General features: G+C 34.1%; 1 protein-coding gene across 2 annotated transcripts in view; it reads right to left on the bottom strand.

Annotated features, from left to right (window-relative positions):
* The window catches only part of TRIM33 (tripartite motif containing 33), a 144,482-nt gene that overhangs the window by 28,123 nt on the left and 101,636 nt on the right, over positions 1-14,723 (bottom strand). For both annotated transcript variants that reach the window (XM_019956764.2, XM_019956765.2), the window contains exons 6-11: positions 12,232-12,346; positions 10,068-10,214; positions 9,485-9,602; positions 7,821-8,092; positions 6,923-7,087; positions 163-363 (exon numbers count right to left, since the gene is read on the bottom strand). In XM_019956764.2, coding sequence (XP_019812323.2) covers positions 163-363; positions 6,923-7,087; positions 7,821-8,092; positions 9,485-9,602; positions 10,068-10,214; positions 12,232-12,346 — 1,018 coding nt within the window. The remainder of the gene's footprint in view (positions 1-162; positions 364-6,922; positions 7,088-7,820; positions 8,093-9,484; positions 9,603-10,067; positions 10,215-12,231; positions 12,347-14,723) is intronic.

Below are 14,723 nucleotides of genomic sequence, written 5' to 3'. Positions count from 1 at the left end.
CGTGTAAATTTTTAAAATTCAAATATTTAGACCAATTTTTTTTGAAATTTCAAAACAAATATTGCAGCTGCATTAAAAAAAATACAAAAGCAACCAGAAATATATACGCAACTCCCTAATTAACAATAGGTTTTAAATCTCTCATTCAACTTAAATACAAACCTGTATAGGTGGAATATCTGGCAGCGATGGCAGGTTTTCTGGATTGGTAACCGAAGGAATTAATTCTATTGCAGTAACAGATGGGCTGGTGGGACCTCGATTTGCATTCGCCATAGTAGCTGTAGTAGGGCTGGTTGGATTGACTGGGTTGTTATGTACTGACACAACAGGAAAGGGTCCAGCATGCCCTGGGTTTGAATGCTGTTAGGAAAAGAAGATGTTATCATTACTTGATCTGCCAGGATAGCCTAATATGAACGGTATCTTGATGACAATTTTCAGTTAAGTAAGGATACAAAAATTCAGTGTTTGATACCTGTGGCTGAGAGACAAAGAAATGGGCCCTTTCAAACTTATGCAGGAAAAATAAGATTCAAAGTTAGCCATTTCATTTTCTGTCCATTTTTGTATAGTATTTAGGAAAAAAAAATACTTGCCAATAATTGTACCCTGTCAATCTGGTGATATGATTTTACTTGAGAACAAAGATATATAAAAATAGATGATCTGGAAATCCCTAAAGTTTTCAATCATCAGACACAGAGAACCTCTGTTCCATCTATATTTCACTTTGACACTTTTGTCTTAATAAAAATAATTGTGTATTGTGTAACTAATATGGTAGAAAGAATGACAAATTTACAAATGGAAACATGGTTATCAATTCCTAACTCTTAATTCTGTGTGACTTTAGGCAAAATCACCATCTTGGTAATTTAGAAATGTGGAAAATGACAAATGAAAATGGACACCCGTCTTTCTGAGGGTTTTTATGAGGATCATTTAAGATAACATATAGAATTTAGAGAAGAGCTAACACCTATCCTACTCAAATTCTTCCAGAAAATTGTAGAGGAAGGTCAACTGCCAAACTCATTCTATGAGGCCACCATCACCCTAATACCAAAATCAAACAAAGATCCCACAAAAAAAGAAAACTACAGGCCAATATTGCTGATGAACATAGTTGCAAAAATCCTTAACAAAATTCTAGCAAACAGAATTCAACAACATATTAAAAAGATCACACATCACAACCAAGTGGGCTATATCCCAGGGATGCAAGGATTCTTCAATATTTGCAAATCAACCAAATTGAAAGATAAAAACCATATGATATTCTCAATAGATGCAGAAAAAGCCTTTGACAAAATTCAACATCCATTTATGATCAAAACGCTCCAGAAAGCAGGTATGGAAGGAACATACCTCAATATAATAAAAGCCATAGATGATAAACCCACAGCAAACATTATCCTCAATGGTGAAAAACTGAAAGCATTTCCCCTAAAGTCAAGAACAAGACAAGGGTGCCCACTCTCACCACTACTATTCAACATAGTTTTAGAAGTTTTAGCCACAGCAATCAGAAAAGAAAAAGAAATAAAAGGAATCCAGACTGGAAAAGAAGAAGTAAAACTCTCACTGTATGCAGAGAACATGATCCTTGACATACAAAACCCTAAGGACACCACCAGAAAATTACTAGAACTAATCAATGAATATAGTAAAGCTGCAGGATATAAAATTAATACACAGAAATCCCTTGCATTCCTATACACTAACAATGAGAAAACAGAAAGAGTAATTAAGGAAATAATTCCATTCACCATTGCATCAAAAAGAATAAAATACTTAGGAATAAATCTATCTAAAGAAACAAAACACCTATATACGGAAAACTATAAAACACTGATCAAAGAAATCAAAGATAACAACAATAGATGGAGAAATATACCATGTTCATGGATCAGAAGAATCAATATAGTGAAAATGAGTATACTACCCAAAGCAACCTACAGATTCAATGCAATCCCTATCAAGCTACCAATGGTATTTTTCACAGAACTAGAATAAATAATTTCACAATTTGTATGGAAATGCAAAAAACCTTGAATAGCCAAAGCCATATTGAGAATGAAGAATGGAACTGGAGGAATCAACCTACCTGACTTCACAGACTATGCTACAAAGCTACAGTCATTAAGACAGTATGGTACTGGCACAAAGAAATATAGATCAATGGGACAAAATAGAAAGTCCAGAGATAAATCCACGCACCTATGGACACCTTATCTTTGACAAAGGAGGCAAGAATATACAATGGAGAAAAGACAATCTCTTTAACAAGTGGTGCTAGGAAAACTGGTCAACTACTTGTAAAAGAATGAAACTAGAAGACTTTCTAACACCATACACAAAAATAAACTCAAAATGGATTAAAGATCTAAACATAAGACCAAAAACTATAAAACTCCTAGAGGACAACATAGGCAAAACACTCTCCGACAAAAATCACAGCACGATCCTCTATGACCCACCTCCCACAGTAATGGAAATAAAAGCAAAAATAAACAAATGGGACCTAATTAAACTTAAAAGCTTTTGCACAACAAAGGAAACTATAAGCAAGGTGAAAAGACAGCCTTGAGAATGGGAGAAAATAATAGCAAACGAAGCAACTGGCAAAGGATTCATCTCAAAAATATACAAGCAGCTCATGCAGCTCAATTCCAGAAAATGAACGACCCAATCAAAAAATGGGCCAAAGAACTAAACAGACATTTCTCCAAAGACATACAGATGGCTAACAAACACATGAAAAGATGCTAAACATCATTCAGTATCAGAGAAATGCAAATTAAAACCACAATGAGGTACCATCTCACGCCGGTCAGAATGGCTGCTATCCAAAAGTATACAAACAATAAATGCTGGAGAGGGTGCAGAGAAAAGGGAACCCTCTTACACTGTTTGTGGGAATGCAAACTAGTACAGCCACTATACAGAACAGTGTGGAGATTCCTTTAAAAACTGGAAATAGAACTGCCATACGACCCAGCAATCCCACTGCTGGGCATACACACTGAGGAAACCAGAATTGAAAGAGACACATGTACTTTTTAGCAATCACATCACACCACTTTTTACAGCGCTAGGGCATGGAAGCAACCTAGATGTCCAAGGGCAGACAAATAGATAAGGAAGTTGTGGTACATATACACAATGGAATATTACTCAGCTATTAAAAAGAATGCATTCGAATCAGTTCTAATGAGGTGGATGAAACTGGAGCCTATTATACAGAGTGAAGTAAGTCAGAAAGAAAAACACCAATACAGTATATTAACGCATATGTATGGAATTTAGAAAGATGCTAACGATGACTCTATATGCAAGACAGCAAAAGAGACACAGATGTAAAGAACAGACTTTTGGACTCTGTGGGAGAAGGCGAAGTTGGGGTGATTTGAGAGAAGAGCACTGAAACACGTATATTATCATATGTGAAATAGATCGCCAGTCCAGGTTTGATGCACGAGACAGGGCACTCAGGGCTGGTGCACTGGGATGACCCTGAGGGATGGGATGGGAAGCGAGGCGGGGAGGGTGGTTCAGGATGGGGGACACATGTACACCCATGGCTGATTCATGTCAATGAATGGCAAAAACCACTACAATACTGTAACGTAATTAGCTCCAATTAAAATAAATAAATTAACTTAAAAAAAAAAAGCCATGGTTTTTCCAGTAGTCATATATGGATGTGAGAGTTGGACTATAAAGAAAGCTGAGCACCAAAAAATTGATGCTTTTGAACTGTGGTGTTGGAGAAGACTCTTGAGAGTCCCTTGGACTGCAAGTACATCAAACCAGTCCATCCTAAAGGAAAATCAGTCCTGAATATTCATTGGAAGGACTGATGCTGAAGCTGAAACTCCAATACTTTGGCCACCCGATGCACAGAATTGACTCATTGGAAAAGACCCTGATGCTGGGAAAGACTGAAGGCAGGAGAAGGAGAAAACAGAGGATGAGCAGGTTGGATGGCATCACCAACTTGATGGACAAGAGTTTGAGCAAGTTTCGGGAGTTGGGTAATGGACAGGGAAGCCTGGCGTCCATGGGATCGCAAAGAGTCAAACACGACTGATTGAACTGAACTGAACTGACATACAAAATAAACAAGCTACAAGGATATACTGTATAGCACAGAGAATATAACCAATATTTTATAACTATAAATGAAGTATAATCTTTGAAAATTGTGAATCACTATGTTGCACACCTGAAACACTATTGAAAATCAACTATATCTCAATTAAAAAAGAAAACAAAATATTTGCAGTAGGTTTCTGATATATTTTCTCAGGATAAAGAAAATTTCTTCTATTCAGTTTACAAGATTACCATGAATCATTACTTTTATCAGATACCTTTCTGTATCCATTGAGATGATCCTTAATGTGGTGATTTAAACTAAGAGTTGTTTAATGTTCTGGTTTTCTCAAGATAAATTTAATTATATGTGATAAACATACATATATATGTGCTATATAAAAAAATAAGAGATTAAAATCTCTGGGAAATAACTTAGTATACACATATAAACCATCTGAAATATTTTAAAACTTAAAATTCTAACAGTCAGTGATTTCTGTAGGACCCAAAGTCTAAGGACAAGGTCCTAAGATGGTTGGTCTGATTTTGTAGCTTCTGCACCATTCTAAAGGGTGTACCTGCCTCCTGGTACTATTTGAAGGCTTTCCAAGAACTAAGGGGTCATTGTGTATGTGAATACTTCTAAGGAAATTAAAATCTAGATAGTCAACCTTCATATATACTTTTTTCTGAAGAAAACCCAATTTACCTAAGAATGTACCATGGTCTGTGAGTTTTTCCCAACTATTTCTTTCAAAACTGCCCTTCTCCAAAAATAAGAAATAACACAGGACATCTCTAACTCATCTCTAATCTAATCCAACATATCGCCCCAGCATAAAACACACACACACACACACACACACACACAAAAACAATGCTGAAGAGATAGGCAAATGTACAGTTGAAAATAAAGGCATCAATCAATCAGCAGACAGAGTGTCTGGCTCTAAAACCTGGGTAACAAATCTTTGGATTGAGCTCTGATGATACTTAATGATCAACAAAAATGACAAAAGGCCTAAGAAGTTGTCAACTGGTAAATCAATGCTGAATTCTGACTTACTCTCAACAGTAAAAGGTAACAAACATACAAATATGCATAAATGAATAGGAAAGGAAAAAGGCTCTATCACATAAAGAAATGTATATCTCAAAGAATTTAATTTTTGTTCCCTAATATTCTTAAACCATGTAAATATATATCTTAAACTGTATAGGAATAATTGTAATGAAAATCTGGTCTAAAGAAAAAGTATTAATGCTTGATAACAGCATTCAGAATTTTAAAATAGAAAGACTTCTTTCCAGCAGAAAACTGCAACAAACTGATTCACAATTCTATCAAACATAAATATATTAAGATAAAATTCTATAAAAGTAGAAAATAAATTTAAGTCCAAGGAGAAAAAAGTATGTAATTTTGACTTTCAAAAAATAACTTGCTAAGATAAAGAAATATTGTATGATATCCCCTATATGTGGAATCTAAAAAGAAATAATACAAATGAACTTATTTATAAAACAGAAACAGATTCATAGACTTAGAAAACAAACTTATGGTTACCATGAGGGAACAATGGGGGCAAGGGACAGTCAGGGAGTTTTGGATCGATATGTACACACTGCTTTATTTAAAATGAATAACCAACAAGGAATAGCACAGGGAACTGTCAGTGTTACGTGCTAGCTTGATGGGAGAGGAATTTATGGGAGAATGGAGACATGTATATTTATGGCTGAGTCCCTTTGCTGTCCACCCAAAACTATCACAGCACTGTAAATCGGCTATAATCCAAGAGAAAATAAAAAAGTTTAAGAAAACAACAACAACAACAAAAACAATCTGCTACTGTATTTGGGACTCCAGTGAATCCACTTAAAAAATAATGCAAGGGTTTTACTTTATAATGTTAGTATTTATAATATGGTAGACAGTAAGCCCTGTAAAAGGCTTACTATTTAAACTTAAACTTGTAATGGAAGTTTTAAATGTCAACCTTCAAATGTGAGGTATTACGGTATGTATTTTCCAAAAGTCTTTCAGAGGTAAATGAGCCAAAAAGTTGGAGGACCACTTCTCTAGGATGGTATTTGTGCAACTTTAGTATGCAGGTCCATCTAAATCAGTACAAGTTCACATATTTCTGAGTATTCCCCTCCTGTAAATTCTGATTCAATGGATATAGTTCAGAATGTATTTATGACAAGATGCCCCAGTAATTCTCATGGCCTTTATATCATACTTTGAGAAACATCACTCTAACAATGATAAAATGACCTTTTTTTTATATATCACCAGAAATCCTATGTAAAAGTAATCATACCTTCCTATACAATCTACTATTCAAGCAAAGATTAGAAAACATGCCACTCTAAACACAAGAGTAGGTATACCCATCTTAAAATAAACAACACTGAGTAAAGAGAGGAATAAAAAAGTCAAAATGTCATATTAAAAGATCAGAAGAATAATTTCAAGAAACTAAAGTTTTATTCTTAATTTTACCATTACCTCTAGGAACTCTGAGTAAATAATAAGCTCCTTTATTTTTCACTTCTGTAAAATGAATTGGTTGGACTAAATAAGGGATGCTCAACACAAAGTATACATTGGGTTTAAAGACATCAAAGAAGCTCTTAAAATTTAATACAAATTTTATGTGTATTTTCCTGGGACAGGAAGATAACACAGCATTAGTCAAATTCTCAAAGGTATCAATGACCACCCTTCCTCCCTCCCACAACTGATTTTAAAAAATTGCTGTCTTTTAGTTTTAAAATTGTATGATTCTTACAAATGTAACTCTAGGCATACTTGTCTTTGGAGATGTGGCTGCATCATGGAATACTGAGGGCCGCTGTGCCTGGGTATCCCTGGTATTCGGGTAGCATTCTGAGCCAATCTCATTTGATGGGCTTGGAAAGCTCCACAATTCATGTTGCCTCTTTGCATTGCTTGAACACTGATCAATCTTGGAGGCTGCAAAAGGTATATATTGCATTTATGTAATAATATTTATAAATTTATCTTTCAATTATAAAATGTTACAGTAAAAATAATTTTCTCAGGATAGTAAAAAGTGTAAGTCATTCTGCTGGTGTCTTGCCCCAATCTCCTTCTCTTAGTCTAAGTGTGTTTCAAAGCCTATCAGCATTAACTTAATGAACCCCGGATGAACAGTTTTGATTTGGATGAGAGAGAAGAGAGCAGGGAAGATACAGGAAAGGAAATGATTTGACCAAAAGCCTAAAGAACGTATCAGATATCAGATAGAACACGGTTCTTTGACCCAAAACCACAGGTGCAGAATAAAAAAGATGTGGTATAGAGGGATAAAAGTGTGTATACCTCCACAGTGTGTGTGCTCAGTCGCTTAGTGTCAGACTCTTTGCCAAGAATACTGGAGTGGGATGCAATTTCCTACTTCAGGGGATCTTCCTGACCCAGTGATAGAATTTGTGTTTCCTGCATACCTCCATAGTACTAGTGAGTTAATTGTTTCCCATCATAGTATTTAACTCTTGTCCTTCCTCACACGTCCCCCACATCCCTGCCATATCCAAAGAAAATGTTTAAACTGACCTTTGAGCTCTGTCCCTTGATCTCTGTCCCCATTAGTAACTTTGAAATGTGTAACTCACCTATATAGGACAGAGTATATACAGACTTGAGGTCTTCATAATTTGTCTCAGTAATGCGATACAACGCTCACCTGTTGCTGTAACATCTGAGGGGCTGCCTGTCTGGAGTGCTGCTGTGTTGTTGTTGTTGTTGTTGGTACGGGTGCAGGTGGCTGCTGCATCCTCATCTGCTGCAACTGCTGTTTCTGTGCATACACTTGCTGTTGCATATGTTGAAGGCGAAGCTGTGCTAAGTTAATCTGTCCAGGGGTTTTACTAATGTGGTTTGTCCCTGGAGGAACTTGCCCAACTACAACATTAGGAGTATAACCAGGAGCTGGTTTACTCTCTATTACTAGATTACCTGAAGGATTTAAAAAAAATGAGAGTAATTTGCATATAATCAACATCTACATCATGGACTAATCATTATATTTTCCTCTTTCCTCTGACAACTACCACCACTCAAAGCTCCCAATAGCACAACAACAAAGAGAGCTAGGGTCAAAGATGGTAACGGTCAGAAACCTAATATAGTCCAAAGCCAATTAATTGATTTCTGATTACTCAGAATGATATATTATCTGCCCTTATTATTTACACAAATGTACAGAAAATTAAACAGCTGAAAGATACACTATGAGAAGAGGCCCACCTAGTCAGTCTAAATAAATTCTCTCCCGAGGAGATTCAAGGATATCCGAGATTGCTAATACCGATTCCATCTGCCTTTGAACTGTCAAAATGTGCAGGGAAGAGTACTACACTGTTTTCTATGGACATGTTGAATGTTTTAAAACCATTACTATTTATATCCTTGGAAATGACAAATTCTCCTTCCTTTTTCCAGAGTCAAGTACTTTCTAGGAATAGAACGCATATTTTAGGAAGGTTTGACCTAAAGTAGAGTTGGCAAACCTTTTTCATGTAATAAGCCAGATTTTTAGGCTTTGCAGGCCACATAAGATCTGTCATATACTTTTTAACAACTCTTTAAAACATAAAAGCCAAACTTAGCTACCACATCACACAAAAACAGTTTGCTGATGCCTGATCTAAAGCTATAGCCAAACCTGAATATACACAAAGATTATTACTATTTTTACAAAAAGCCATTCATCTATGCTTTTACAGCTTCCAATGGTGAGCACTTGACTATTCTGAAAATAAGTTTAATCCATCTGTAGACAGCTCTAACTGTTGATTGGGGAAGGCAATGTTTTATTGTAAACTGAGCTGTTTATACATTTATCTATAATTTTCACCTACAGTCCTTAGATCCACATTGTGGAGTAACAAAAGCAAAGTCCATTTGGCTTCCATGTCTAAAGAGCTACTCTTATCTTTCAACCATGCCTCAGAACATGGGATCTGGACACATTAGCATGCTGAAAGGCTTCCTCAAGTGGACAATTTTGTACCATTAATATATAAGCTACTAAGCATGTAAGAAATTATTTAGAGAAAAAACTCATTTGCTAAGTTTTTGACATGTAACAGTCCATAGCAATTTTAAAAGATGTGGGGGAAAAAGTTAGAAATGATCCCTACTATTGAAAACTATACAGAGGAGACTCTCAACATTCTTAAAGATGTAATGAACAAAGCTGAAGTGAGTTTCCAATGAAGAACTTATCTTTCAAAAGTTTACATGCTAGAATGTCACTTAAAATCTTGAAGTACCTAAGATTTGTTTTAGCTGCTTTCTCCTAATTCAGTGTTCCAAATTATAGCCATACAACTAATTATTTCTTACCTAAATTGACTACATTCTTTGCCCAAAAGGTAGGATCACAATGGAAACGTATTGCTCCATTAGCAGCAGGGACAGGATCACACCGTGCTTTCAAAATATGGCGCAACTGAAAAGTAATCTTAAAGGGAAAAAATCACATTAGTCTTAAAATTAAATACCACTTGAGAAAACAAACAAGATAAAGACATAATAAAACCTCATGTAGCCCCAGAGTGTCCATCTCAGATGAGACAGAATCAGTGTTTAAAAAAACTATATTAACAATCAAACACACATGCTTGAATTTCTGCCATTTCTGGTGCTAAACTACATTATACAAGTATTTCCAAAACCTATGATTGACTCAAACCTTAGTGTATGATTTCATTTATATGAAATTCTAGAAAATGACAAAAATCAGACTAGTGGCTGCAAAATGCTAGGGGTAGAGAAAAACAAAAAAACTTTTGCAGGTAATGGAAACTTCCTATATTTTGGTGTGATGGTCATTACTTCTACTGAAATTCAAAATGTAAATTTAAATAGGTGTAAGTAACACCTTAATAAGGTCAACTTAAAGAAAAAGAAGATACTGGGGTCTCACCAGTCGCTTGCTGTACAGTAGTGCCGTGCTGCTACCACTTGCAATTGCCCAGTTAGTAAAGTTCATAACGTGTTTCACCTGCCGGGAAAGGCCTGTGATGTCATTCTGTTGCTGTAGTAACTTCATCTGTCTTTCTTTTGTAACATTCTGAAACAGAACAAGAGGTTCACTGAGGAATTACTATATATATCAGTTCAATTTCTATCACAAATGAACATAGTACTTATATTTATCTTTAAATATGGGATAACTTAAGCTCCTCATTATTTAATGAGTCTATGTTCAAGGACAAAGTTACTAACAAAAGAGGGACTAAAATTTAGTTCTTAGTTCTCTGGGCTAAAATAGACATTGTATATACAGAAACTAATGTTAATTATGTCTTCCTTCTCCTTCAGAAGATGAAAAGTCTTTGTTAAAAATAGTGTCCTTCTATTAGGCTAATCTAATATACAGAGCTTATGACTTATGAGCTGACCTTTAGAAATAATTTTATTATCTTAACTCAGTACACTTCTCAGGCCAAAGAAAATTTTGTGTTACCAGTGCCATCTACTGGTGTGGCAATGAGGCTGAAAAAACCTATTATTTTAAATATTAAGACAAAAGGAGAAAGATGAATTGCAGAGTGGAAGCAAAGATCAATTTGAGGAAAATGCTGCAAAGGAAAAATAAACTGCTTTCTGGGGATGAAACTTCCCAGAAGGAATAGAGGATGCTCTATGTCCTTTGACTTTCAGCATGCTAAACAACTTGCCTCTTCGGTCTTAACCACTTTCTTACAAGTGATTCAACTGAGTTTACTGAACAATATTTCTCCTAAGGAAATAACTTGCTCACTTTATAATGTAAATTAGTAGATAAAAATATTCAACTGATGGGAGTTTTATTTACAACTTCCCAGAAAATCATCCCTTTTATAAAGTTTAGGAAAACCTCTATTTTACAAAGTTTAGAAACATAGTACACTAGAAAATATCTATTGCTTAAATTATCAGCATGTTAGAAATATGTGGCAGATTTACCATTAGGTATTAGTGTATATTTTAGCAATAAAAGGCACTTTAATTCAAAACTTTTAATTCAAAAGTTCTTGAAATGGTTTCAGAACATTACTTTAGACTTATAATTAAAATGTATTTACTGTAAGTTAAAAGGTATCAAAAATAATTGCCTGCTCATGCTCTCCCTTTACAAGGTCCTTTTTAAAATAAAAATCTATTAAGGTTAAATGCAACTAGGCTGGATATACAACAGTCACAAGAAACCTCAAACTAACAATATGTGTGAGAGTACTTTTAATCTCACAATAGTGGAACAATGGCAACATGTATTTCAAAAGACAGAAATTCAGAAATCCTACTCTGCTGACATATATTTATATGTAATTATGCCTAATATTTCACAATTTTGAAGAAAGCAATAGCAACAGAAAAAAAATCTATGAAAAATTTGAGGTTAATAGTAACTAAAAGTTAATCAAATATCCATGTAATTTATTACTTTTCAATTCTGCTTTAAATGTAACCCCATATTACCTAAGCCAATTTAAAACCACAAAATTTTGAGAACAATCAACTATGGTCAGTAGAGTCTCTGATTAAAACAATCTGGATTTCACAAATTGACTGGCTTCTCATCTAGAAATTTAAATCATATATTAACCTCAAAATATGCAACATAAAGACATAATACAACAAAATTACCAGTAAATTTAAAGTTTATAAATTTCAAAATGAATAGCATTTTTAGGAAAACTATGGAACATTAAAAAATAAAATGAAGCACCCGCATGAGTCAGTAAGACTCCCAATATACATTCACACGTAAAAGTTAAACTGAGGGCCCATCTGAGGGGAGAAGAGGGAGTGTGGCAGGTCAGCTTTGTCTTCATTTATATCACATTTTAGTAATAATTCTTTCATTTCTAAGAGGCCAACACTATCTCCTAACTGATATAGCTAAAGTATTATTAATTAAATTGGGCTATAAAGTAACTAACTTGAAAAGAGGATTTTCCAATTAAAAAAACACACGAAAAAAATTTTAACTGACTTTACTTTCATACCCCCCACAACCAATCTAAAAGAGCTTTCAATAAACATTAAAAACAGCTAAAGAGCAAGAGAAGCAGTTTTTGTTTTATTTTGGCTTTGAACCATACCTCTAGCTGCTGTAAGAGAGATTTTCCTTTCTTATTAATTTCATTGATAAGGGTGAAAATGGCCACTTTAATTTCCTGTTCTACTCGTTTGTTAGTCTCATTTACTTCTTTTATCCTGAATAAGAGAAATGCATCATTAGGTTATCGACTTATCCTACGTCTCTGAATTACCAACTGTAACAGAAATTCATCCAACTGGGCACTTAAACGAGTAATTAAATTTATGTCAAATGTACAACTTACGTTTTGGCAGGCCTGACCACTCAATTTGGCCCAAACAAGTTATGTATATAGACAAAGAATGAATTAAATATTTAGTAATTTTAAATTAAGTTCATAAAGGACAGTTTATTACACTACATGGCAATCTCCTTTAGTTTCTATGACATGAAAGTGATATACAAACATCTGCCATCAATGATTGCTGGTTAGTGTTAAATATGGCACATTGGTTCTATTTAATCATAGTGCTTTTCAAGAACAATGAGCAAAGAACCAATGTTGCAACCAATACTATTATCTTTTGAAATAGCAGGAAGCGTAGAAGCATTTAGGTTCACTTATAACTACTTCAAATGTGAATTCATATATACTCATTGCATGGGTTTTTCTCAAAATGACTTACTTCTCAAAATGTTTTAAGGGAATAAAACACTTTCATTCCTTTTATAAAAATAGCTGTTAAATGTTTTAGAAATAAATACAAGCTACCATTAAGTTATAAAAATTTTGGTTGCAAATATGAAATAGCCAATACCTTGCTATTTATAAAATAGGAAGAGAAAAATCCCACAAATATAAATACATAAAATGTTAACAAACAATCATAAGATGGTAACCTTCAACTTTTACACATTCTACTTTTATACAAACTATAACTAACACTTTCAACCACTAAAATTGCCTTTCATTTATCAAGTACAAATTTGAATAACTTGAATACACTGGATCAAGAATGTAGTTTTCCCTCCTTTGTACATCAGGCACTGGTTTGAAAGTTTTACTCAGTGCTGTCCTTATCTTATTAAAGTGAGTACAGGACAAGTTTTTTTAAATCAGAGTGCTAATTACTAGTGCTAAGAAATACATGACTCAAAATGATTCGGAAAGGAAGGGGAGGTTCAAGAGGGAGGGAACATACACATACCTATGGCTGATTCATGCTGATGCATGGCAGAACCAACACAACATTGTAAAGCAATTATCCTCCCATTAAAAATAAATAAATTTAAAAATTAAAAAAAAAAAAGATTCAGCCAAAGGTTGAAATCATTAAGCATGCTGACAGTAGAGTCAAACACCCCTAGGTTTAAGCATGGATAATTTACATTCGATTGTAAAGGAAGAGAAAAATAAATGAATGTACATTAAAAAATGGAGAAAAGTCATCGAAGAATTTAAAAGAAGTATAATTATAGATTTTAATCTTAAATGCTTTATTTTAAAGCTTTCTGGAGATGAAATTCTTTCTCCAACCATCTGTAATCATACGACACATAAGCCTCACTTGTCTATACAGACTGAGGAACATTTATACAAAATATGCATAACATACATGGTATAAAAATACAGGACTGCATATGAATTCTCTCTCTATCCTTTGTCTGAAAAGGATAACCATCTGTAATTTATGAGAAGACAGTTATCCTCTCCAATATCATCTACAATATAACAGCATAAAAAACATCCTGACATAACCACAAGAACTAGTGGTTCCTGACTAGTATATGTGTATATACATTTACATATTGTCTACACTCTCTGAGGAGCTATTTTCCTTTGGTATAACCTTTTAGGATGAAAGTTATAACATCTCTTAATGTCTAACATATTATTACCTAATATACTATATAATCACCATTCATTCATCTTCAATATTTTAAGTATTTAATGGGTCTTTTTAAATCATCAAAAATTAATTTTAATATTCTAGAGATCCTAGAAGTCTTAATTTTGTGAGTCTAAAGAATAAAAACATATGAACCCTTATTCATACCTCTAGGAACATACGGGTTTTAATTATGCCAGCTCCAAGTGTTTGTCTGCAAGGACTCCTTTAAGAGTCCTAATCTTCTTAACCTACTCACTTATGAACTTAGTCCCAACAGCCATTGTGGGTTTTTTGTGTCTGTTTTTGTTTGTTTTTCTGTGGCCACACTGCATGATCCGAGTCCCCTAACTAGGAATCAAACCCATGGCCCCTGGAGTAGAAGTATGGAGTCTTAACCATTGGACCACCAGAAAAGTCTCAGTCCCACGTGCTTTATCAACAAATTTAGTTAATTTAGAAATTAACAAAAATAGGATTTCTAAAAACTATTGTTGTTGTTCTAAAAACTAGTGTTGGTGATTTTAAAAAGCTAAAATTTGAGGGTTTACTATGTGCCAGAAACTGTGTTCTCATAATAATACAACTAAGATAAGTACTGTTTTTATTTTATTTTATTTATTTTTTTTTGATAAGTACTGTTTTTAATGTTTGTTTTACAGAT

The sequence above is a fragment of the Bos indicus genome, chromosome 3 (assembly GCF_029378745.1).
Source record: "Bos indicus isolate NIAB-ARS_2022 breed Sahiwal x Tharparkar chromosome 3, NIAB-ARS_B.indTharparkar_mat_pri_1.0, whole genome shotgun sequence".
In the NCBI taxonomy this organism is placed as follows: domain Eukaryota; kingdom Metazoa; phylum Chordata; class Mammalia; order Artiodactyla; family Bovidae; genus Bos; species Bos indicus.
This window is presented reverse-complemented; position numbering and strand designations above follow the sequence as displayed.